General features: G+C 35.5%; 2 protein-coding genes across 2 annotated transcripts in view; one reads left to right on the top strand and one right to left on the bottom strand.

Moving 5' to 3' along the window:
- Positions 1-17,157, top strand: part of LOC137274426 (sodium- and chloride-dependent glycine transporter 1-like) — a 44,768-nt gene extending 27,611 nt beyond the window's left edge. Inside the window, exons 8-14 of the mRNA XM_067807598.1 lie at positions 559-683; positions 1,301-1,413; positions 9,450-9,581; positions 10,464-10,563; positions 11,117-11,217; positions 12,784-12,951; positions 13,480-17,157. Coding sequence (XP_067663699.1) covers positions 559-683; positions 1,301-1,413; positions 9,450-9,581; positions 10,464-10,563; positions 11,117-11,217; positions 12,784-12,951; positions 13,480-13,683 — 943 coding nt within the window. The 3' untranslated portion in view covers positions 13,684-17,157. The remainder of the gene's footprint in view (positions 1-558; positions 684-1,300; positions 1,414-9,449; positions 9,582-10,463; positions 10,564-11,116; positions 11,218-12,783; positions 12,952-13,479) is intronic.
- Positions 17,158-17,590: 433 nt separating this feature from the next.
- The window catches only part of LOC137274432 (uncharacterized), a 162,252-nt gene continuing 154,224 nt past the window's right edge, over positions 17,591-25,618 (bottom strand). The window contains exons 24-27 of the mRNA XM_067807606.1: positions 23,843-23,984; positions 22,816-22,980; positions 21,957-22,111; positions 17,591-21,089 (exon numbers count right to left, since the gene is read on the bottom strand). Coding sequence (XP_067663707.1) covers positions 20,790-21,089; positions 21,957-22,111; positions 22,816-22,980; positions 23,843-23,984 — 762 coding nt within the window. The 3' untranslated portion in view covers positions 17,591-20,789. The remainder of the gene's footprint in view (positions 21,090-21,956; positions 22,112-22,815; positions 22,981-23,842; positions 23,985-25,618) is intronic.

Genomic DNA, 25,618 nt, shown 5'->3' on the forward strand with positions numbered 1-25,618 from the left:
GACACATGAAGAGAGGATTAGAATTATCTTCAGTAACCCACGCTTGTTTGAAGAGGATACTAATGGGATCAGGTGATCAGGCTCGCTGACTTGCTTGACATGTCATCATATTCTGATTACATAGGTTGATGCTTGTGCTGTTGATCTCTGGATTGTCTTGTCCAGATTGAAAAAAACAACATTACCTCATTCACTCACTCACTGTAAGAACAGAGATGGTAATATTGTGTTATGTTAAGAGTTACACCCCCTGTGTCCCCCTATCCCAAGATTGCAGGCACAGTTTAGCATTACGAGGTCTTGCTTTCTCTAATGTGACAGTAATCACTTGCAACAACCTTTGCAGTTGTATGTAATCAATTTAAACCTGTACATTTATGTTTAAAAAAATTAATAGCATCCAATTGTTCGAACATTTTTGTAAAATAGAGTATAATTTACAAATAGGAACAACAATAATAGATTACCATTTTTTTTTGTTAAAGATTTGGCTAAGGAAATAGATTTTACATATCATGTTTTCCCCCTGAATTTTAAGCTCATTATTTCTGGTTTCAGGGATGCCATGATAGTTCCCCTGATCAACTGTGGTACAAGTATTTTTGCCGGTTTTGTCATCTTCTCTGTTCTTGGTTTTATGGCTCACGAAGCTGGCACAACCATGGAAAAGGTCGTAACACAAGGTAAGAACATGATACAGTGCTGCACTTTCAACCAGTTGACCTTTGCTTCACTGAAGTGTTATTTGTTCTGTTAATACCATTACATAGATTGTGTTGTGTAAGTGTAACAGGATAAACCGTTTCTGCATTTTGAACTCGGATAAGGATCTTTGACAGCAGAAGTTAAGAGACAGTTCAAGGTCAGATTAATTCCTCGGTAATCCTCTTCAGTGTTTGAGGCACTTAAAATGTCGGTTAGGTGGTTAGAATAGTTACCAGAATACAAAAGTTGATCTGTTCTCTGATTTGATGTCCAACATCTCTGATAGATTATTCAAAACGTTATGAAAGTAATCCTAACATCAGATTTATTGATTGTGTTGTTTATGTTGCCATTTTTTGCACTAGATTGGACTTGGAGTAAACAAGACCCCCAAATGCCTTAAAATGGCTTATTTGTTAACTTTTCATGGAGGAGTCCCTCCAAACCATGATGTACTGGAGGGAACACCCTATACTCTCCCTGCAAAATGCTGCTGTGCATTTTGCCTTTGACCACATCATTACTCCTCTTGTCCATTTCTAAATGTTGGCATCTCTGAGTATAAAGATTTATATGTTTTTCTCTCTGTTCCTAGGTCCTGGTCTGACATTTGTTGCGTACCCTGAGGCCATTGCCAAGCTGCCAATCTCCCCACTGTGGGCAGTGTTATTCTTCCTTATGTTGTTTACCATTGGCTTGGACAGTCAGGTGACTATTTTCTACCTTTTCGTTGGCTCTTTTATTTCTGGAACCTGAGAAAAATCTGCTCAAACAACATTATCTGGTGTTTCAAGGAAATATTTTAAAAAGACCAACCTGTTTATAAGATGCATCATGATCGACCATTTGGCATGAATAGCGATGTGCAGCTGTCCGTGAAATCGGAACCCACCGTGTACCAGCAAACTGTATTGGCAGGAATGACTGCATTCGATTATGTTGGTTTGAATAGTTTGAGTGTGTTGCCATGGATATGATTGTATTTGATTATGTTGGTTTGAATTGTGTTGTGAAAGTGTTGCCATGGATATGGTTGTATCCGATGTTCTGCTGGTCACAGAGGTCACATGACCTGGGTTCCTTTGTCAAGGACACTGTTGACATGGATTATTCATCGGGATGGACTTCTGATGCTCATGCTCTTCAAAAAGACAATTTCAGTAATTATGATTAAAACATTCTTGGACATATGAGACATGACTGATATTTTAACATTTCTCAATTTTTCAAATTTCGTTATTTCTTCACAACTTGAAATTTAAACTGCCTGGAAGTTTTGAGCTGTCACTTTGCAGAAAAATTGGTGTTGCATTTTTACTAATGTTAAAGCATCCATCTTTGATTTTCATGTAGGATAATTTTCTCTGGAAAGCTGATGTTTGGCTGCATGGAGATTCTGTGGGGATAAATGTTTATCCTGCTATTTTCATAAAACACTAAAACAACTAATTTTGTTCGTATTAAATCAGTTCCTTGTTTTCCCCACATGTGGTTACATTCCTCAAACGTCATGTTCTCCTAAAGGTCACTGAGATGTTTCTCTAAGTACACTTGCGATAATTTTGTGATTTGGGAAATATGTGAAAATTCATGTGTTCAAAAAAGAAATATGAAAAACAATGAAAAATTCCTTTTATGTAATTGGATTAGTTTTAAAGCCAATCATTTTCAATCATATGCCTATTTTTGAACTTCAGAGTGTTTTCCCATTTTAGGCAAAGGCCTCATTATTTTTTAAAAATCATTTTGAATGCAAATTTGAATTTCACTTCCCTCTGAATCCTGAGCAAATTCTTCTGGTTCAATATGTTGAGTCAGTGGTTACTAGTTTAAGAGGTTCATTTTCTTAACTCATATTTCTTAAATGGCAATAACCTCAAATGTTTCCAAATTTAAGATCTCTTGAAAATAATTTTCCAAATTTATCATATCTATTGACAATGCTCTTGAAACATGTAATGCAGTTTAATAAAATGTTTAAAGAATTTTGACATGCATCCAAATTTATTTTGTAAGTATGAACCACTGACTGTTTTACTTGTCATTCTTATGTACCTAATCTTTATATAAAGGAGTTTTTTTCAGGTTTGTAGTAAACAATGAAGTTTTACTGTCACCACTTGCAAGTAAAGGTTTGAAAACTTTCAACATGGTACCAACAATCATTCTAACAAACACAAGAATTTGACATTGGTACATACGTCCAGTTTCATTTCAAATTTCTCAAGACATGGAATATTTTTCTGAGACATCAAAGAAAGAATATTAATGCTGAAACAAATTCAAACTTTATTCAAATTAATGTTCTTTTGCTCTTCCAAGAAAATATTTTGTCGTGATTTTTAGATCCAGTTCTTCTTTTCATTTTTTATTTTAAAGTTATGCCTTTAGAAAAATATTCCTTTCATAATTTCTGATGGACATAAATGCCTGCAGTTTAAAAAATTCCCAATTGATAAATTAAAAAGAAAACCTGTCAGTATTTCTATAAGGGTTTCTGTTTTGAGATAATGAGTTTGTCAAAATCTTCTGTACTTCGAATATCAGTGTGAAAAATGTGAATCTGAAATGTTTTGGGGTTTTTTTTATTTTTTCTTTTAAAGAAAGCGGGCACCAAAACAAATTTGAAATATCTGAAATGGCACTTGCAAAAACTTCATTTTTCATGTGGACTCATTGGAATTGGTGAAAAGTAAGCTTCTTTCCAAAGATACAAGTTAAAAAGGTTCTTCAAAAATCCAGTTAAAATGTTTTGAAAAGATGGTTAAATATACAGTTTAACTGTTTGATTATGTAAAGATTTTAGGATACGACTTTATCTTTGGAAAGATGTTGTGCTTTTTTGTAATTATTGAGGCTCTGATATTACACAGACAATGGACATTAAGTTATTGCAGTGTGAGCGTGCATTCGATGCGTATTGATGGGTAAGACTAATATGTTTGTGAATTTTGTATGTTTAATATCTTTTCTTTTCTGTGTGGGAACTCGAGATATACAGTAGTTTCATGGGGAAGTGCTGTTAGGACAGTATGAGGTTAGATGTAAATTTGGCATTACGTAAATTAGCTGTTACCAGCGAAGGCGTTAATATCTATAATTTTCTTTATTGAAATCATGTTGAAACTTATAGACTGGGATATTTCTTTCGCTACTTGTGTGAATGGATTTATGACAAATAGTTTGGGATAAAGTGTTCTTTTAAAGAAACATTTGTTTGTACATTTTAAATCTATTTCAAAATTTGGAAATTTTTTAGTGATGGTTTTTGTAGATGAACATATGGAAACAACAAACTATGTTTGTACTGGTGTGCATGGAAATATGTTTGTGTGCTATATTACGAACAAAAGCGGGAAGAGGATTTGACAGGATGAAATATTTCACAATGGTGTGGGATGGGTAATTAAACAGCAAGTTATAAAAACGAACACCAGTGTGGGTTGATGGGGGAAGGCAACATAAAGCATATTGCAGTGTGTGCAATATGTTTTAAACCAGTGTGATGTTCATGTGTTTAGTGATTATTGTGACACATTTGCGACTGATGTATGATGCATAATCATATCTCATCATTCCAGTACGTGGATTCAAGAGGTTTACTGAACATAAGTTAACATTTAAAAAAAAAAACATGCCATTAATTAAACACAGTAACACAGAAGGAGGGGAGCCCTAGAACTTAGCGTCATCGTACCCCAGAATCTAACAAATAGTCTAGCTGCAATATTTTTCAGATTTGCATGCAGTGGTACTGTCGCCAGGCTAATACCATTCTCTCAACACAATATCACCTTTCTGCGCTTTCTTCTGCTTTTTCCTTAACTTGTGTAGATACTAACCATGAATGCCGCCAGAGTGGAATGGCTTCATATGGCAGTATGTGGCTTTAGATTGACTCCACACAGCTTCACTTATCATGTCAGCTTCAGCACTGAATAGGTTGCTTGCCTTGACTAGAGGGAGATAACTCTGTGCTGCATTTGGCAAGGGGAGATCACTCCCACATGTATTCAGATATTGCTTTTGATTTAACTTGTACCAGGATATGGAATATTAAGCATTCTTCTTGCTTTTTTTCATTTTGTCATACCATCATTCATTTGTATGAAAGACTTACAAAATGCTGGACACACATCATATGGGAAATCATCCAAACAAACCAGTGCAAAGTCATTTCGGTTTTGAAAATATTTTTAGTTGACATAAACCCAAACTCTGGTTGCTACAATCAACTGAAAACCATTACAACAAACAAATGATTGGGTTTTTTTGTGAATGGAAGTAGAATGAAAACATCATAAACCTAACAAAGGTTCCAGATAAAACTCTTGTAAGTGATTTTGACTATAATCACTTAGTGCATACCAAGAGAGCAAACATTCAAAAGTATTTGTTGAAAAAGAGATGAAAAAAATTCAAAACATGCATGTTAGTAGGTGCACTCAAGTTCCCCAGCACTTAACAGAAAATGGTACGTGTTAATTTCTTGACATTGGAAGCTATACTTGATGTGTAATTAGAGCCTTAATCTCTCGCTTTGTAGAGCATGACGTCAGACAAGTCACTCAAAACAAGAATAGTGGTGAGAGGCAGAATCAGCATGATCTTTTTGAATGAGCTGGATTTTTCACTGCCTTTAACAATATTTCACTAAATCCCAAGTCATGTGAGATGAAAATACAGAATTATAATATCAAAGTTAAGTTAGATCTGTAGATAGTGATGGAGGATTTGATGCTGTTTTAACAGTATTTCAGTTTTTTTTATTGTTTAATTACAAGGAAAACATAGGCTATGCTTTTGAGAATGAGTACTGTGGAAAGCATTTAGTATCCTTAAGGCCTTGCTCTGCTTTTTATAATGCACTGTTTGCTGTAAATCAGATGAATTTACATGCCGTACAAAATTAAGTATTCATGAATGAGATGGCAGACATCCTCAAATTTTAACCATCAGAATCAAGTCTACCATGTATATACTTGAAAATCATTGACAAGATGAAGAGAGAATCTTCTTGTTTTGAGTGTACTCCAGCTAAACTTGATTTGTTGTCATTCTTTTGTTTTGTTGCCTTTTTTTTCTTTTTTTTTTTTTTTTAGTGCTGGCTTTTAATTTTAGCTCTGTCCAATCCCTACAGTAATAGATAGAGAAGTAACTGGCATAGTAGCTTAGCTGTGTCCGTACCCCAGAGACAGAAGATGATGGGGGAAATGTGGCGCTGTGCTTCACTTTGGGGTTGCATGAGGATCAATGTTAATAGTTGTATCACTAGTATGACTGACAATGGTGGAAACCAGCTTTTTAAAAGTATTTGGCGTCCTGATCACCCCTGAAGTATTAAACCAATCAACCATTTTGAGGAATTTAAGTAATTCAATAAACTTGATAAACATTGAATTGAATAAATGAAAAATTTAGCAAACAGAATTGAAAAGTTGATAGGCTATTAAATAGGATCTGGTGAAAAGATGTACATGGACAATAACTTACTGGAATAATTGTTTTAAATGATGGCATGATTATTCTCTGTAATTGTTTCCTGTGTAAGAAATTCCACTTCCAAGGATTATATATATAACCTGCGAAGATGTAAACTGAATGTGAAAATCTTGATCCAACTTATCTCTTAATCAGGTAGGTTTTTTGCTTAAGTACCTCTCCAAATATCTCAAAAGAGACTTGAACTTGGAGGACATAATCCATGCCTAAGTACCCACAATAACTAAACATGACTTTTCTGCCAGTTTGTCAGATATTACAAAACGCTGAGAAAAAAATTAAAATACACAATGTACCTCAGTAAATATGCATTTCATTTACAAACTGATTTTGATGTTTCATGTATTTTGTCGGTAGGTGCAGAGCCATACATGAAAAGTCGACAGTTTCCTTTGTCCATCGAGCAAATAGTGTAGTTTTTTGCACAACTCAAACTTAATAAGTCCTCGGTTGCAGAGCTATCCATCTGGATGCTACAGAGCAAGATGAGTTCCTCCGCGACAACCTTCACCTTGAAGTCATATAAAATTTAAAATTTGAAATGTCATGCACAAAATTTTAGTTTGCCATTTTAAATTCAGCAGGAAATTATCTGTTTTATGTCATTAAGCAAATCTACTTCATCACAAGATTCTATTCCAAACCATTCATTTTTGGTGGATTCATATGAATCTAATAATTTGGTATTCATTGTGAGAATGTAGTAGCGAAATCAGAATATGAGTGATCACGTATCTGTGATGTATCAAGTCGTCCTTGATCATTCTGTAATGATGCAAGTGACTCAAATCATTCAACATGTTTCCGAAAAATCTCAACACAAATACTGAAGTAAAACTTCAGCATTATTGTGTTTACAAAACATGTTTCATGTGTGATGGTTTTCGGACATCTGTGACTTCACATATTTCGAAGTCAGCTGCATTTCAAATTAATACAAATTATTAGATAAAATTAAGGGAATTATATAAGGTGTTATGATGAAAGTTGTGCTTGGAAAACTACACTTGTAAGAGGTGTTTATTGTTAAACACAGCGAATCTTGGACCTTAACTATCTAGTGTTTTCTAGTATCTTCTCTATTTTCACAAACATGAACTTATATCGATTTTTTTTCTTTTCCATTTGGAGAGCATCTAAGCAAGAATTGAGGAATGAATAATAGATACAATAGATGATTTTCCTTCAATGTTATTTCAGATAATTTCTTATATATACTTTAGGAAAATAACTCAGTCCAGCATCCAGTGGGTTAAGCAAGACAATCTAAAGATAGATGACAAATTACACTGTTTAATTAAATTCTAGGGAAACAAGATAACAAAATATGTCGTTCCTGCTACCAAATAATATAATGAAGCTAACTTCCCAGCATGCACTGAAAAGCAATATGAAAAATCTTAATATCATTAATGAAACGATTCCCTAAAATACAAGAAAAACAACATAGGTCATCAAGATGAGAACCAAATTCAAACAGATACCTTAATTCTCATGAATTCTTAAAAGAAAACTCGTTGCAAAGGTATCTTAGAAAGTAGAATTTCTAATGGCAGTGTTGGTAAGCTGCATTTTCGTTAAAATGTTCTCCTCTGTTCTCTCAGCAAGGTCACGGTGGGAGGTCAAGGCCGGGTCAGGGCGCCGGACCGGTCTTCAACAACACGAGGCCACCAGTCTGCTAGGTTTTGTTGACACGTTATGAACTAGACAACAGTCTATCTTGTGTTTTCTGTTTTTACAGTACAGATTACATCAACTTGTACCAGGGGAGGTCTCTTCAGGATTCCAGTAATCATTGGATTTATTTTTCATGGATTGATGAATTGAAATTTTGAATTTCAAAGTCCCCCAATAGTGTTTGATTTTGAGGTATAATTGTTTACTTTCTTCGTAAGAAGATTTATTTTTTTTAACCTTTCTACCATATGCTACAAACTGTGAATGTTTTTAGTAATTATTATTTCAAAAAATTGTTTGGACAGATTATGTTTGGGTTCATATTTCTAAATATTTATTCATCCGTCAGACATTTCTTATCCATACTACATAAATCTTTTCATTTGTTTGTAAATGACTCGATATCTGAATTTATTTAAAGAACAGCACATTAATTTGCAAGAGCTCCCCTGGTACATCAAGCCTCATCTCAACTTTGCTTTCAAAACATTTTTGTGCGATTTGTGAAAGTTTTACACCACAAAACACACATCTCAGCATTCATGCGTAGCCAAGAGGAGCGGAACTCAAATGTTTGATATTGGTGCTGTAAATGACTCACAAATACTAGGTAATCATGTAAACAAGTAAACGTTTACATCCGGAGTGAAAAGTGCTTTGGCCTTTGACTTTTTTATTTCTTGTGTGACATTTCCTGAAAGTATCTGATATCCAATGTTTGAGTTCTGTGTTTATGAACAAAAACCAACATTGTTATATATGTTTATGACATAAGACAACAAACCACTGTATTAGCAAAATTCCAAAGTTTCAAAGTTAATTTAATTTTTATATAATATTCGTGTCTCAAAGCACATCTATTTATGGATCCACTCTTTTTGGATACAGATTGCACAAAATATTACTGTTTATAAAAATGCAATTTTGATGACTTCTAGGTTTTTGTAAAATGTTAACATTTTTATGGGACTTCTGCAGGTTTGCAAAATTAAAAGCTTTGGAATTCGAGACTAATACATAATAAAATACAGGATCACCCTTCATTGTCTACTTAGATAACCATAGCATTGTTACACTATTGGTTGTTATGGAAACCCTTTGAACATTTCTTGGTGTTTTGAAAACATAAACGCTCACGTTACCAAAGGTCACAATATGACAGCATGGCAAGAAAATGGTTGATGGTTTTATTTCAGATCAGCACTTCCTAAACTCATGCACTGTAATCAATTATCATTGCATCACAAAGGATCTTGTTCTGAGCTTTTATATTTGACAAGGCAAGAAATGTTCCATGATATGCCCTATATTGTAGACCCATGTAAATGTTCCATCAGAATGGTTTGTATCAATGGTCATGCAGACCAGCCTGATGAAGATTTACAGGTAGATGACTTAAAGCATTTACGTGCTTTAGACAAATAATTGATGTATGATATATAGTTATTGTGGAGCCACATACTGAGCATGCATCCCTTCCCCCCTTGCTCTGTGAAACTGATCACTGTATGCCCCCTATGTAATCTTGGACACTCCTTGAAGTACTTTTTGTTTTCTTTTATTAGTTTGGAATGTTTGAGACTATGCTGAGTGGAGTCATAGATGAGTATCCCAAATACCTCAGGAACAAGAAAGTCCTCGTGACAGCGGCTTGCTGCTTCTTCGAGTTCATTATCGGTCTACCCTTGATTACACAGGTGAGTGCTGTTTGCAGTTTTGGAGTGTTATTCACAAATTCGAAGATTTTATACTTTTATAAACCGGTATTTATCTACAGCTTGTAAGATGCCAGTAATTGTGAAAATTCCCAATTTCTCAGAATTTACAAATATGAACATTAAATAAACCGATTTTGAACCATATTTTTGCTGTTCCAAACCTAAGAGTCCTCACACTGAAATCCTTTATGAATTCCTAGTTAATTGGTATTTTGGAATTGAATAAGTATCGTCAGTATGCAAACCAAAGGGAAGTAGTTCAAATCTAAATTTGTGATCCTTTTCAGTCAACCCGTAGCATATTACTGTTTATTGTGAAAGTAACTATGGTAGCATTAAAAAAACATATGTCATAACTTCCTTGAATTTATTAGGGTTATACAGCAAAAAAAAAAGGTATCTGTTCCTTTGTATGTGGGCAATATCAGTGTAGGAAAGATAGCCCGTCCCAAAGTCAGAGACAGGTGAATTTTTGTGGAGGATGGGTTTTAAAGAAAATCTAGTCCATCCTCATGCTGGGTCAGTTTTAGAAAACCAATGACAAATATATAATGATTGTAACCCTATTGAATGTTGCCAAAGCATAGTAACCAAATAATTCCACTAGGAAAGATTTAACAATCCAAGCTCTGTGTGTGCATATTAAATGATAGCTTAAAACAAAACAAAACAGTTTTAAGTCTTGAAATGGTGTTTTATTTATATTTGGAGGACAGGCTAGATTTTGTCAGGAATGGTAAAATATTTTTCCCGCCAGTCCTGTGGACAGGCTGGTTTTTCTACATCTTTCCAACACTGGTAATATAGGATGATCGTTTGTAATTGCTGAATGTTCATGTGATCATGTGATGTTTGTTGCAGGGAGGTATCTACATCCTACAGATCATGGACTGGTATTGTGCCAGCTTCTCTCTCATGCTGATTTCCCTTACGGAGTGCCTGGCTATCTCCTGGTGTTACGGTGAGTCTTGTGTTTGTATCAGAGTATCATCCCACAGTCATCCCACAGACTACTTCCTTACCTAGTCAACTTAGGGTTAACAGGGTTAACCTCATTGGTCAGATGGACAAGGTATCTGCCTTTGGATCTGTGGTTTGAATCTCAGTACAAGGCTAGGACATTTTATGGTCGCTACAGGTTTATGAAGGGATGGCTGTCTGTGTAGATGGTTATCCATTGATACATGAGAGACCATTATTATATCAGTCACAGGATTGACTGGTCCAGATTCAGTATTATCTACAGACTGTTGTCCAGTCACTGGATGATTTCAGTGTTAAATGGAAAATATGCTACAGGCAATGTTTGATTCTGTTAGAAACATTCCAATGCTGAGACCTCTTTGTTGTTTGAGCCCTGAGTTCACTTAGCTCTTGTGAAAAATTCCAAGACGTCAGAGTCAGGATCATCATTTGCTGAGATCTCTTTGTAGAATGGAGCTTAGTGAGAAGATGGAAAATCCGGAGAATGATTTATATGATGTACAACTAATGTGTATATATATATATTGCAGGTACGGACCGGTTCTGCAAGGACATCGAGTTGATGATTGGTCGCCAGCCCCATAGATATTGGCAATACATGTGGAAATTTGTAACCCCTTCTGTTATTGTTGTGAGTATCTTACCTGTATATTAACCCCATGTGTTATTGTTGTATCTTACCTGTATATTAACCCCTTCTGTTATTGTTGTATCTTACCTGTATATTAACCCCTTCTGTTATTGTTGTATCTTACCTGTATATTAACCCCTTCTGTTATTGTTGTATCTTACCTGTATATTAACCCCTTCTGTTATTGTTGTATCTTACCTGTATATTAACCCCTTGTGTTATTGTTGTATCTTACCTGTATATTAACCCCTTGTTATTGTTGTATCTTACCTGTATATTAACCCCATGTGTTATTGTTGTATCTTACCTGTATATTAACCCCTTCTGTTATTGTTGTGAGTATCTTACCTGTATATTAACCCCATGTGTTATTGTTGTATCTTACCTGTATATTAACCCCATCTGTTTTTGTTGTATCTTACCTGTATATTAACTCCATCTGTTATCGTTGTGTCTTGCCTGTATATTAACCCCATCTGTTTTTGTTGTATCTTACCTGTATATTAACCCCTTCTGTTATTGTTGTATCTTACCTGTATATTAACCCCTTCTGTTATTGTTGTATCTTACCTGTATATTAACCCCTTCTGTTATTGTTGTATCTTACCTGTATATTAACCCCTTGTGTTATTGTTGTATCTTACCTGTATATTAACCCCTTGTTATTGTTGTATCTTACCTGTATATTAACCCCATGTGTTATTGTTGTATCTTACCTGTATATTAACCCCTTCTGTTATTGTTGTGAGTATCTTACCTGTATATTAACCCCATGTGTTATTGTTGTATCTTACCTGTATATTAACCCCATCTGTTTTTGTTGTATCTTACCTGTATATTAACTCCATCTGTTATCGTTGTGTCTTACCTGTATATTAACATCTTCCATTATTGTTGTGACTGCTACCTATATATTAACACCATCTGTTATTGTTGTGACTGCTACCTATATATTAACACCATCTGTTATTGTTGTGACTGCTACCTGTATATTAACACCATCTGTTATTGTTGTGACTGCTACCTATATATTAACACCATCTGTTATTGTTGTGACTGCTACCTATATATTAACACCATCTGTTATTGTTGTGACTGCTACCTATATATTAACACCATCTGTTATTGTTGTGACTGCTACCTATATATTAACACCATCTGTTATTGTTGTGACTGCTACCTATATATTAACACCATCTGTTATTGTTGTGACTGCTACCTATATATTAACACCATCTGTTATTGTTGTGACTGCTACCTATATATTAACACCATCTGTTATTGTTGTGACTGCTACCTATATATTAACACCATCTGTTATTGTTGTGAGTATCTTGCTACATATTTACCCCATATGTTGTGAGTAAAGTCATCTGTTGACGCAATACAATGGACAAGAACAACATGATTGAGTTTGTAATGAAAATATAATCTGGTGGAAAACATTGTGATTGTTCAGTGGTAAATAAGTAAAAGAAACTATGTTAAAATCATAATGGTAGAACACACCAAGCGCATGAATATATAGCGCCCTTCACTAGTTCACTGTCAACATTCCTCTTGCAGTTCATCTGGTTGTTCAGTGTGATCACTCTGGGCCCTGTGACATATGGAGACAAGGTGTATCCCCAGTGGGCCATCATCGTGGGCTGGTCACTAGGAGTGACATCGGTTCTTCCTATCCCAATCATGATGGTGTTTCAGTTGTACAAGACAGAAGGAACACTCCTGGAAGTGAGTGGCCTGGTTACAAAGGTTTATGCACTGTGTCGGTAGCCAAATTTCATATTGCAGCTTGCCACATAAATTTAGAAACTAATGGAAGCATTTGTTGTATGTTAGTGGTGAGTGGGTGAATTTAGTTTTAGACCACACTCAGCAATATTCCAGCTATATGGAGGTGGACTGTGAATATCTGAGTGGACCAGACAATCCAGCGATCAATAACATCAATCAAAGAGTATCGATTTACACAATAGGGATACGATAGTGTGTGTCAGCCACTGTGTTCTGTATTCCTGTGTAACAAAATATGATGTAGATGTGATAAATAATTAATTCTGACCATCTTGCTATCATTTTAGCTGATGAAAGATGTGTGTTCATAGTTATCAATATGTCTGTCAGTTGACCTTTAATGTTTGATCTTTAGTGTGCTTATCATCACAACATGGCTAAAATACTACCGATATGACATTAAATCTTACCTCACTCACCCCTTAAGTGTACCTAAACTACAGCTTAAGCATTTCCCAATTTCAGAGATTCCAGAAACTCACAAAGCCTGCTCCAGAATGGGGTCCAGCATTGACAGAAAATCGTCTGCGATACTACGAGTCTTTGGGTCTTGATGACCCATTATCAGTTCAATCTGTACTCCCCTCTAACGAAGTCAGTCACGACAGCAAATCACCGGAACACTTGCCAGAACAGTTCGCATTATTGCCGCAAAGTGAAAAAGCATAGTGTTGTTTCAAATGCTTTGGTACAGATGGGCACAAATGTTATGGGAATGTTACCATGGCAACTTGTTGTATATTGTTGGTAAGACAGTATGAGGAAAAAAAGCTATCTCACTGGCGAATTTGAATAAACAAACTGAAGTGGCGCCAAACCATATTTGTGAAGAATTTCCCACTTGCATCGACACTGTTTGTACATAGATCCTGGGTATATATTGTTATGAACATCCCAGAATGAAATGGGGTTCCTGTTGCAGTACCGATGTTGAGAGTTTGAGCTGTAACTGGTGCCACTCCCCGCAAACATGAGGGGGATTAAGTGTTGTGTGGACATGTATGTTCTCAGAAGTGTGCGAGTTGTATCAATGGCCAAATTAATTTCTTATTGTCTTAATGACAGTTCTATTACTATAATTTAGAAAATATCTCAAGAATGGTATTTGAAAGGAAAATGTTTTCCATGGACCATTACATAATATGTATATAACATGAACACTTCTTACTCTTACTACAATTACATGTGATTGCTTTTTTCAGTCATAACAGTATTTACTTTTTTTTTTATATGTGTAACTACTTGATACCCACATAGGGAAATGTTGTTCAGTTATGAAAGTTCTCAGTAGATGGTAATAATTAGTTATTAATTAGAATATCAGGAGCTGTAGTGTATTCTTTAAGGACAAGGTTCACAAGAATCTGAAATGTTTTATGGCTTAAGAACTTATATTGCCCTGTTAATCAGTAAACATTTTTCTAAACGTGATTTAAAGTCTCGATGTTCGTTAATAGCAAATTTAAGGTATTTAAGGTATCTGTATCAGAAAAGTCCTAAGGGTTTTTAAGGGACCTTAATGGTCCTAAGTTTTTCCATCACAAATTCATAGCACACTTGCAAGCTTTGTGCATGTCTGTGCAGATCCAACATTGCCCAAAGTATTACTGAACAAAATCAAATTACCAAAAGTTGATATTTCATTTTGAGTAACAATTATTTGTTATGACTTAAAAGTCAAGGATTCAGATCCTTCGGTTTCCTGCTGTTGTCATGGAGATGTTAGCTGTAGTGTTATTTGGTGCCATCTGTCTCAGGTGTACACAAATGTACACATGTTGTGCTTTGGGTAATGGTCTGGTATTTATTCATTTGATGTCCATAAATCTGGGAAAGATTTATTTCGGGAATTTAAATCAAATATATGCCCTTTGTATGTTAAATGCAAATTTTACAGTCAAATTTGATGTGCCAAATTATTTTATTTAGTATTGCAGTGTCCCATTGACAAGTATACCTTTTACATAAAGGTAAGGTTGATGAACCTCTGAAATACTGGTAACTGTTTGAAATAGATAGTTCTACTTTCTGGATTTAAGTATCATTAAAAATCCATTGTTTGAAGGAAAGAATGGAGGGGTTCTGCAGATTATTGTATTTTCTGACCGTTTCCTTCCTTGTCTATCTTAAATATTTTTTTTTTCAAGGTCATTAAAGTTTTTTTAATACCTTTATTAGAGTTTTATGTCAAATTATATTTGTCCAATATATCTTGTTAACCGTGATGCTATTCAAAGGTTTTCATTGTGTATACATTTAGAACGGTGCTGAAAAATGTGTCATCTTCTGAAGACTATGCTACCTGAAACTAATGATGATGTCATTGATGGAGGTCAGCTGATGCCTTGATGGAGATGCATTTACAAAGTCCAGCTGCATCAATTCTGTGTGCTGCATTGCGTGTATGTGTATGAATGTATGAATGTAGCTATGTCGATGTGTTGCTTGTTAAGTTGTTGCCTTCGTAAAACGAGTCAATCATTGTTTGAAAGCTGTTTTCTTTGAAAATTTATTGAATATAGTTTAAAGTATGTTAACTTTAAGTTACAGGTAACACTTAATTTTCAAAAGCTCAATCTCCTTGCAGATTCTTGATGGTGATGTGAAGAATACATCATCTGTTTGTATAGTTGAGTCAATGCAATAACTTGATGTAAGTTCTGTAGTTTGAGAGTCATGGCTACCATCACTCTACAGTTGATGCAACTAAAAGATATACAGTTGTAAGATTTAAATTGAATCTAAATACATATGAAGTATGACAAAAATATTACATGTGTATATTTTCATACTTACCATTGATTTAGATCTCTGATTGATTAGCCCAATTCATAAATTATTGTGATCAGTGCATATAATATTTTCTCTTTTCCATATGCATTTAAAGCAAGGATTTGGATAGATCTCAACCATGTTTATTTAGCATTTTGTTTTACTTTGCCAATAAGTCATTTTACATCATATTCATGGTCATATCTTTTCATCTGTCATGTTCATACAATATTTATCTCATCTCATCTGTATATTTGCTACATGTACTTGACATAACTTCAGCCAGACATCTTGAGAAATGATTTTGAATTACTTTTAATTAAGCTGATATGAAAGTTTTACTGATGCAATGTACATTTAATATGATCCTTCTACAGTAGAAACAAACTGTTTCATCTCGGATGTATTTTTAAAATAATTTTTAGCCGTATATTCTTGAATTGATTCTCAAATCAGGGTAATTATTGACATTCATCATAGCTGTCTGCACCTTTCCAATACTCGTTCATTTCATGATCGAAAACATATTTTGCAGTAGGATACGTTTACATTTCTACTGTAATGCCGGAAAGTCCTTCTACATTCGAATTAGAGCATTTCCAAGATGTTTTCACTGTGGATATTTTTATGCCAGATAGTAATACTGTGGATCTTTTAAAATAAAGTACAATACTTGTATATAGTGTCATCATCATTGATAGGGTTCAGAAAGTTTCAAATCAGATCACAGCTACTGACTAGGGCTGATGAAGGACTAAAGTTTGATGCACGTTTAAAGACGTAATAGATAATTTAAGGACATATGTTTAAAGACATCATAGATCATCTAAGGACATGTGTTTAAGGACATGATAGATACTTAAGAACAAAAATATCATTAAATCCTCTTATCTGTAAAATTTGTAACCTGGTAAATAGGGAATTATTCAGGTATTTTATTTTTTAAACCAATTATATGAAGTCAGGTTTACATAATGCTTTCATTCAATCTTGGGTGACAGAAGTACACCTTGTTACTTTTCAAGATTCTTAAGACTGTTATCTGCATGGTTGGAGAAAGGAAAGGCTTGATGGAATACAGCACAAGTAGGAGTAAAAGGTGGCTGATGTGTCAACACTACAGCTGATTTGTAGCAAATGGGTCAATGGATCATTTTGACTTCTTCCAAATTTTGATTTTCAACATAGGTGACTAGGTCTCTTCAGCTGTAGGTCAACAGGTTATACGTCAATTCTCAAGATTAAAAATATTGTCATATTGTAATAACTTGCGTGCCTTTGCTTTACATCCTCTTCAGTACAAATATTTTAAACTTGTACATTTATTTGATTTTTTTTTAAATGCTTTGAATAAATAGCATTGGAACATGACCATGTTTTTCTGTTGTATTTGGTGATCCAAGCCACTGAGAAGACAAGCGCTTCACTCATGCCCCAAAGCTGGGTTTTTACTCCCCACATGGGTACAATGTTTGGAGCACATGTCTGGTGTTCTCAACAGTGATGCTGCTGGAATATTGCTAAAAGTGGCATAAAACCATATTCATTTCATAATTTGGAGGGGCCTCACATCCTGGAATTATGTTTTAAATGTTCCCAAATAATTCTGCCTCAGGTCTAAAGACAAATAACACACAGACATACTGGATGTCAAAAGAAGTATTGTTTTGTGTCTCTATTACGAACACAAATTGTAGATCTCCCTTTTGGAGCTGTGACACGAAGGGCATATTGTCTAAATAAAAAATCACAGCTCTTCTCAGAAATATGATATGCTTATTTCCAACACAGACACACAACATGATGAAGATGGAGGAACTGGTTTTATTCCCCTTAATAAGAAAACTGTACAGAAATGTCATGTCCACAATATTGTGATGTCCAACCCACAATACATATGAGAAACAGGTAGAAATAAGCTATATATACGTGTCTCTGTACCACCGTTACTCTGTTCTACACAACATTGATCACTTGCACAACTAACTACCAACACTGAGTATATTTCTCCTTCACAGCATGCAGTCACTTCAACCTGCAGAAACAATCTCTGGCTAGAAAACATACGAAGTATAATAAATACTCATTTGCTGGTGCAGACTATATACATGTGTTTATGCATATGTAAAATATTGCATACAGTGACCAGAAGAATAGATACATATTTCCCTCAATATCTATGTATATTACTTTGTTGCAATGTGATTTTTATCAACAACAGCTATTGCACAAACATACAATATCACAGGGTAATTAAATTGTTCAACGAATTGCTTGGTACAGCAAATATAAAATCAATTCTTCTAAATATGTTTTAATTTTATTGACAAAAGTATAACAGAGTTGGAAGTAAATTCTATCAGAAACAAAGCCATAAAACAGCCCTAGTGCAATAATGCAGGAGCATTTCTGTCTAAAAATATAAACTTTGTAAAACACAACCAGTTGATAAAGCTCATAACTTAAGTGGGGAATGGTATATGTATATCTTCAGGCCATAGTACATTAACAGATCTTCATCCATAATGTCCCTGGAACTAAACTATATGAAGCAGGCTCCAACTTTCATACAGTCCTCACTCCACAATGTTCATATCTCTCATGTAGTGGCCCGTACAGCTGACAATACAGACACGCTTTATGAAAAACAATTTTTTTGTGGTGTTCCAATACAAAAAATTCACAAAGCTCTTGTAAGCCTCAGATCCAGTAACCTTTCTCATTGCATTCTTACCTCCCATACTGTGATATAGGTGGTCCGAAGGTTACGAGAAAAGTTCCAAGATGTTAGGCTTACGAGACCTTTGTGAAGACGGCCCCAGGTTCTTTCTTGTACAATGGTACAAGAATCTGTATGGAAATGTCACACTTATGAAGTAAAGAAGTTGTTGTCCATAAAGCCTGACTATATATATTATACTTTCCAGCTTCTAAAATGCCACTCAAAGAAGTTGTACAGGTGTCATTTTCACTCAAATACATGTCTTCAACTTGGTGAACAAGATTTTGAGTCAGGAATCCACACACAAATCATTAACAAATACAGGGTAATTCTTCTGCATGTGTATCAGTCCTATTAATCATATGAAATCTATAATTACTCCAAGTATATACATATATATGAACCAGCTAATGCATCAGAATGTATACATAAGCATCCTTTACATGTTGTGTATATAAACGTATCACAGCCGAAGCATGAGAAGAGATTGTACTGTAAGAAGTTCTTATGTACACCATTGACACCAACATGTGTCTCAACTCTGTACATGAAACAAAGATGTTGATTTTATAATACTTTCTTTAGAATCCTGCATGAAAACAATATTGTACAGTCCCTTCATTAGTTGTAGAAGTCATGTAGAAAACATTATGAGTATATGTCACAATACCATCCTAAATGCACGATTTAACAGACAACTTGGCCTGTTATTGTACACATACTGATGTACAAAAGAAAGTATACACCTCATGCTTTGGAATTACATTCTAAAACCAAAAAGAACAGCAATGTAAATAACATAAAAAGTTGTCTGATTGTGATTTACAAGTAAACATTATGTACATGTTGCAAAAGACCATTTGACTAGTTTCTTTTGTACTTCAGTTTACTACTCAAAAACGTTAAATAACACCCAGTTTCTCTTACATGAGTAAACACTCATCAGAGCATGACAGATAGATTATAATCTTATGAAAATATTTTGACCCTAAGATTGGCCATGGAGATGATATATAGTCATTTGAGAAAATGGGTGTTCCTTATTTTCTGATGATTAGTATGTAGGGTACATGTTTCTATCCTCTGCATCTAATTCCTACTATTTGGGGCCTAACTATTCATTATCTAACATACAACAGATTACACCCATTTGATTTATTGGTTACGTGAACAATATCAACATTAATCAGTTTTAAGAAAAGGAAATCAAACAAATTTCATGTACAATAAAATAACAATACATCTTCATAACAAACCATTGTCTAAATTGACATGAAAATGCACATTCAGAAATAAGAAAATAACTTTTCAGATCTAATAAAAGTCTAAAAATAGCCATGACATAACTTGTTTCATTAAAGCTTATGGGAACAAATAGTCCACATTCATACACTGACATCGTCAACATGATCTGTCAACGAAACTAAACATATTCACAAGTTACATTGAATTCTGAATAAACTGTACTTGCAGGCTGCTAAAATCGCTTTGTGTATGTGGGTTCTGGTCATATTCAGCAAGGAGTTGACAGACTTACTGATCATGTTAGTCCGATCCATGGATTTTCACATGGTTCACACACTCGCGCGCACGCATGCACTCCCTCTCTCTCTCACACACACACACTTTCACACTTATACTCACACACGCTCTCACACCACACTCACACACACACACACTCCATACACAATCATGGGACACGAATGTTAGCCAAGTCACTAGAACACATTCCCATCCTCAATAAGAATAACTAAGAAGATAACTAAAAGGAAATTTACCAACTCAGCAGAATACTGACTTCGCAGAGAAATCAAACAATTATTTGGAGGCAGGCAGAGTATAAGCAGACTTGAACAATTTGTAAAACTGGGATCAACCTACACACATACTGGATCAAGATGTGCACATCACTGCATGTTTATACGGCACCCATTGTCATGGGTCTCATCACTGTTCTAGTGTCTAGGCTACAAGCCTGCTACCTGATAAAACTGAGGTACACTGTACAAAAACTGCTGTCATTTCTGAGTGAAAATCCTTTGTCTTTCACTGCTTGATACATGCTTGACAAACATACACACTAAGTATACTTAATTAAGATTATTCAAATCCATCCTGTTAAAATACAGGAGTCATGAAGGGAGACAACTTGCACCAAACAAAGCTCGATCGTCACTAAGAAATCCATTTCGTTCTGGTATCAAAATTTTGTACAGCAAAAATATCCATTTTATGACTCTTTCCATTCATCCACACTGATATGCATAATGTCACCAGTTACTCAGAATCGCGTCACCTCCACTTCTATTACAGCTGGTTCTCCATCGTCCTCTTGCCAAGATCGCTTTGGAGATTCCTCTGGAAATGCAGGGTTTTCATCATCATCAACAGATGGTTGAGGTGAAGGAGATGTCACCAAGTCCATATTTTCTTGTAGTGACACTGACCGTAATGTTGGGATCGTGACTTCAACATTCTCTGGCCAAGACAAATGCTGGCGCCGAAACACTGAACGCTTTGCTCCAAACTGCCATGCTTTTCGTTTTGGTGAGATATAGTTGACATTTTCTTCACTTGGGCACTGAAATAAGGCAATTTTAAAGACTTTGGTAAACCTCTCCACATATATTCATGGTATTCTTAAACTTTATATTTAATGTTTTAACTTTATATCTTAAACCCCGTATATCCAGTTTTCTGTTGGTTGGTTTGTTGTTTAAAGCCACACTTTAGCTATATTAAGGTGGTCTGTAAATAATCAAGTCAGGACCAGACAATCCAGTGATCAACAGTATGAGCATTGATCTACACTGTTGGGATACAATGACAACCCCGTCAGCAAGCCTGACCACCAAATCATGTCAGTCACCCCCTTCCACAAGCATGAGTTACTGAAGACCAATTCTAGCAGATCGATGCTCATGCTGTTGATCACTGGATTGCCTGTCCAGACTCAATTATTCACCGACCATATATCTGGAATATTGCTGAGTTCAGCATAAAACAAAACTCGCTCACTCGCTATAATTTCTAATAGAAATAAATGTTTCCTTTTACATGGAAAAGGAACCTCAGTTAGGTGGGTGATTCCGAACCTGAGGAAATCTAGACTTGCTTCATTAAAGACATCAGCATTGTAGAAAAGGTTGGATGTAAGGGAAATAATGTGGTTCAGTGACTGTGATGCAGAAAACTACGACTCCTTCAGCTGCATCATCTCCTGAAGGTCCTGCTAAGGGATGGGAGTAGCCAGCTCCAAGGCTATACTGAATGCTAACCCATGGATATACAGTTATAGTGTTCTTTAAGTAGCCAAGTTTAGATAAGTTGATAACACCATCTAAGAATGCCATCATGTTAGGGGGGATGATGTTTTTAAAGAATTATCATGTACACTATCAAGTATTACCTCTGAGACTTGTGCAAGTGGAGGATGAGGGATACTCACTATGTTTTTCAATGGTTTCTGCAGGCAGCTTATGTCAGTCTGCACGGCAGCATCCTTCATTTCCACCTTTATCTTAGGTCTCGGCATGATGATGATATCATTGAGAGCACTCTCGCTCGATGAGCATGGACGGGATATCAGTTTCTCTATGGAACCTGTATACAATGAAAAAACAACACATATTTCCGGTAAAATGTAATGTAAAATATACTTTACAGAATCACGTGACAATAAGTATCATCACTTTCATTACAGATCGAGATAACGTCATCATCATGCATCAATATCAGTCTTACTATCAATTGTTTGGACATGATCACACCATTCTATGCTAAAAATCAAAATCAACTGAAATGTGAATATAATTGTAATTTGAAATAAAATATGAAAAAAAATACAAATTAAAGTATGATTTTTCAAAATGTCCATTTGACTTTTCACAGACCTAGTAAAACTACACAGGCTGGCTGCAACACAAAAACAGTAACAGACATCCTCTACCAAAATTATCTAAGTTCTATACATCCAATCTACACACGGAAATTCATGCATACTGGTACATTTATACCAACAGGCCAAATCAGTTTGCAAAACAAAACAATTAGCCCATAGACTTGGTAGTCTGAATGGCACTTATGCTATGCTATGGCACTTATTATACTGTATAGCACATACTGTATGAAAAGGATGTAATCACTATATTCGAGTAGCATAAACCAAGATGTATAGTGTAGAACTGGGAATGAGGCTGCTAGAATGTCTGACCAGCTGCCCAATGAAACTGCTGGATTAAGCAGAGAGGAGTTGTACAAACTGGTGTGGCCTGTTGGTAGAGCATGATGATGGTAGACAAACAAACCTGAAGAGAGATTGCACTGAGGATTGCTGTAAGCGTGATTGAGAATGGCTTTCTGACGCATGTCCATTGGTTTTTTGGTGTGAGGTAGGTTGGGGGATACAGGCAGTAGGCTAGCCTCGGACAAACTTGGGACACGAACGCCAACCGTGGTGAACTCTATGTGATCTAAGGAACCGGGAGACGGGAGTGACGATCATTTGCATGTTCATGAGATGATAATTAATCCAATTAGCATATTCATATTAGCTTCTTTAATCTGAGAATAACAGACATCAAAAGACCTTTTACAGTCAAAATTAATAAATATTGAATATGGTACACAACTGCATACACTGTCATGAAATATTAATCAAAAATTAATTTGTTTTGAATCTACAGCTCTAACAGAATGTAAATATAATGCATATTGATAAAGAAATGACAGTTACCTAATATTCTATTACATGGAACTTTAGAAAGTCAGAATAATACAAGTGGTTCAAAGATTAGGACCCTAGCAAAATTGTGAAACATTTTCTGTTAGGAAACATGACTGTGATGAATGATGTATGCGAAGGTACTAAACATCTACGTGGAAATGACAGTTTGAACAATCTATCACAAGGAATAGTTCTATGGGCAGCTAACACACAGCCATACAATGACTCACAAATAAAACAATTGTAAACTTTGACCAGAAGAAAAACAATCATAAAATAAAACCTTTTTGCCACATTAACACTTTCCATAAGTTGATTGAATAGTATTATCGTCTAAAATTAAGTATGATTGTCATCAATTTTCAACTTTCCGATTGATGACTGTATACATCAGGACAAATTTGAAATGATTCTTTCATCAAATATACATTTAGAAAACAAATCATAACATTTCCACTAAATATGGTATCTCTTATCATGCGTATAATCTTACAATATTCCAGGAAAAGTATTCTAATGTCAGTCACAAGAACATGTAGTCATTAGGAAAACACAACTACTCTCAAAACACAACTAGCAATATACAGTGTTAGACTGTGATCACATACCTGTGATGGTGTTCAATGGAGGGTTGTCTAAATCTACAGTATACATAGTTGTATGGACAGCAGGATAATACTCCACATACTTCCAGTGTTTCTCAAGGGCAGGGCCCCAGTCGCTCTCAGGCTGACATGCCTGTCTCACTCTCTGACAACATAAAGCAAACTGTTTACATAGTTTCCAAAGTGACTAGACACACAGATCTGAATAAAGTTTCATAGGTGGTTGACATTCATCTCACTTCAATCACCTTCATGTGAAACAAGTAACAAGGAGCACAGATAGAGAATCTCACCCAAGTGTCTACTGATATCAAATATATCAACATGGGTTGATTAAGTAACAAATATCCAAGTGTTGATATCACTGATATCAGTGGACACAAGGGTGAGATTCCATTTATCATCCAAAATCATTCTTCTTAATTCTTTCAGTGAAAAATGTACACCTCTGAACACAGCACTGGCATTAGATTTGCAGTGCAATGATATCCCAGCATTGTCAGGGCATTGTGCAAAATCTACTGTAAAAGCAGTTTCTCCTAGGAGATATTGTCTGATCTCACACAAGCGATATCTCCCGTGGAACACAGTTTGGGATGATAAAGACATTTCCTGTATCTTCTGATAATGGCTAAACATGAGCAGTACAAAAAACATTTTGAGAAAACAACTCACCTGAATAAACCTGCCTTGTCAGGAGGCTAACTTGTATATCATCCAGAACAACTCACCTTGATAAACCTGCCTTGTCCGGAGGCTATCTTGTATATCATCCAGAACAACTCACCTGATTAAACCTGCCTTGTCGGAGGCTATCTTGTATATCATCCAGAACAACTCACCTTGATAAACCTGCCTTGTCTGGAGGCTATCTTGTATATCATCCAGAACAACTCACCTGATTAAACCTGCCTTGTCCGGAGGCTATCTTGTATATCATCCAGAACAACTCACCTGATTAAACCTGCCTTGTTGGAGGCTATCTTGTATATCATCCAGAACAACTCACCTTGATAAACCTGCCTTGTCTGGAGGCTATCTTGTATATCATCCAGAACAACTCACCTGATTAAACCTGCCTTGTCGGAGGCTATCTTGTTTATCATCCAGAACAACTCACCTGATTAAACCTGCCTTGTCGGAGGCTATCTTGTATATCATCCAGAACAACTCACCTTGATAAACCTGCCTTGTCAGGAGGCTATCTTGTATATCATCCAGAACAACTCACCTGATTAAACCTGCCTTGTCTGGAGGCTATCTTGTATATCATCCAGAACAACTCACCTTGATAAACCTGCCTTGTCGGAGGCTATCTTGTTTATCATCCAGAACAACTCACCTGATTAAACCTGCCTTGTCCGGAGGCTTTCTTGTTTATCATCCAGAACAACTCACCTGATTAAACCTGTCTTGTCAGGAGGCTATCTTGTATATCATCCAGAACAACTCACCTTGATAAACCTGCCTTGTCTGGAGGCTATCTTGTATATCATCCAGAACAACTCACCTGATTAAACTTGCCTTGTCGGAGGCTATCTTGTATATCATCCAGAACAACTCACCTGATTAAACCTGCCTTGTCCGGAGGCTATCTTGTATATCATCCAGAACAACTCACCTGATTAAACCTGCCTTGTCTGGAGGCTAACTTGTATATCATCCAGAACAACTCACCTGATTAAACCTGCCTTGTCCGGAGGCTATCTTGTATATCATCCAGAACAACTCACCTGATTAAACCTGCCTTGTCCGGAGGCTATCTTGTATATCATCCAG

The sequence above is a fragment of the Haliotis asinina genome, chromosome 2 (assembly GCF_037392515.1).
Source record: "Haliotis asinina isolate JCU_RB_2024 chromosome 2, JCU_Hal_asi_v2, whole genome shotgun sequence".
NCBI lineage: Eukaryota > Metazoa > Mollusca > Gastropoda > Lepetellida > Haliotidae > Haliotis > Haliotis asinina.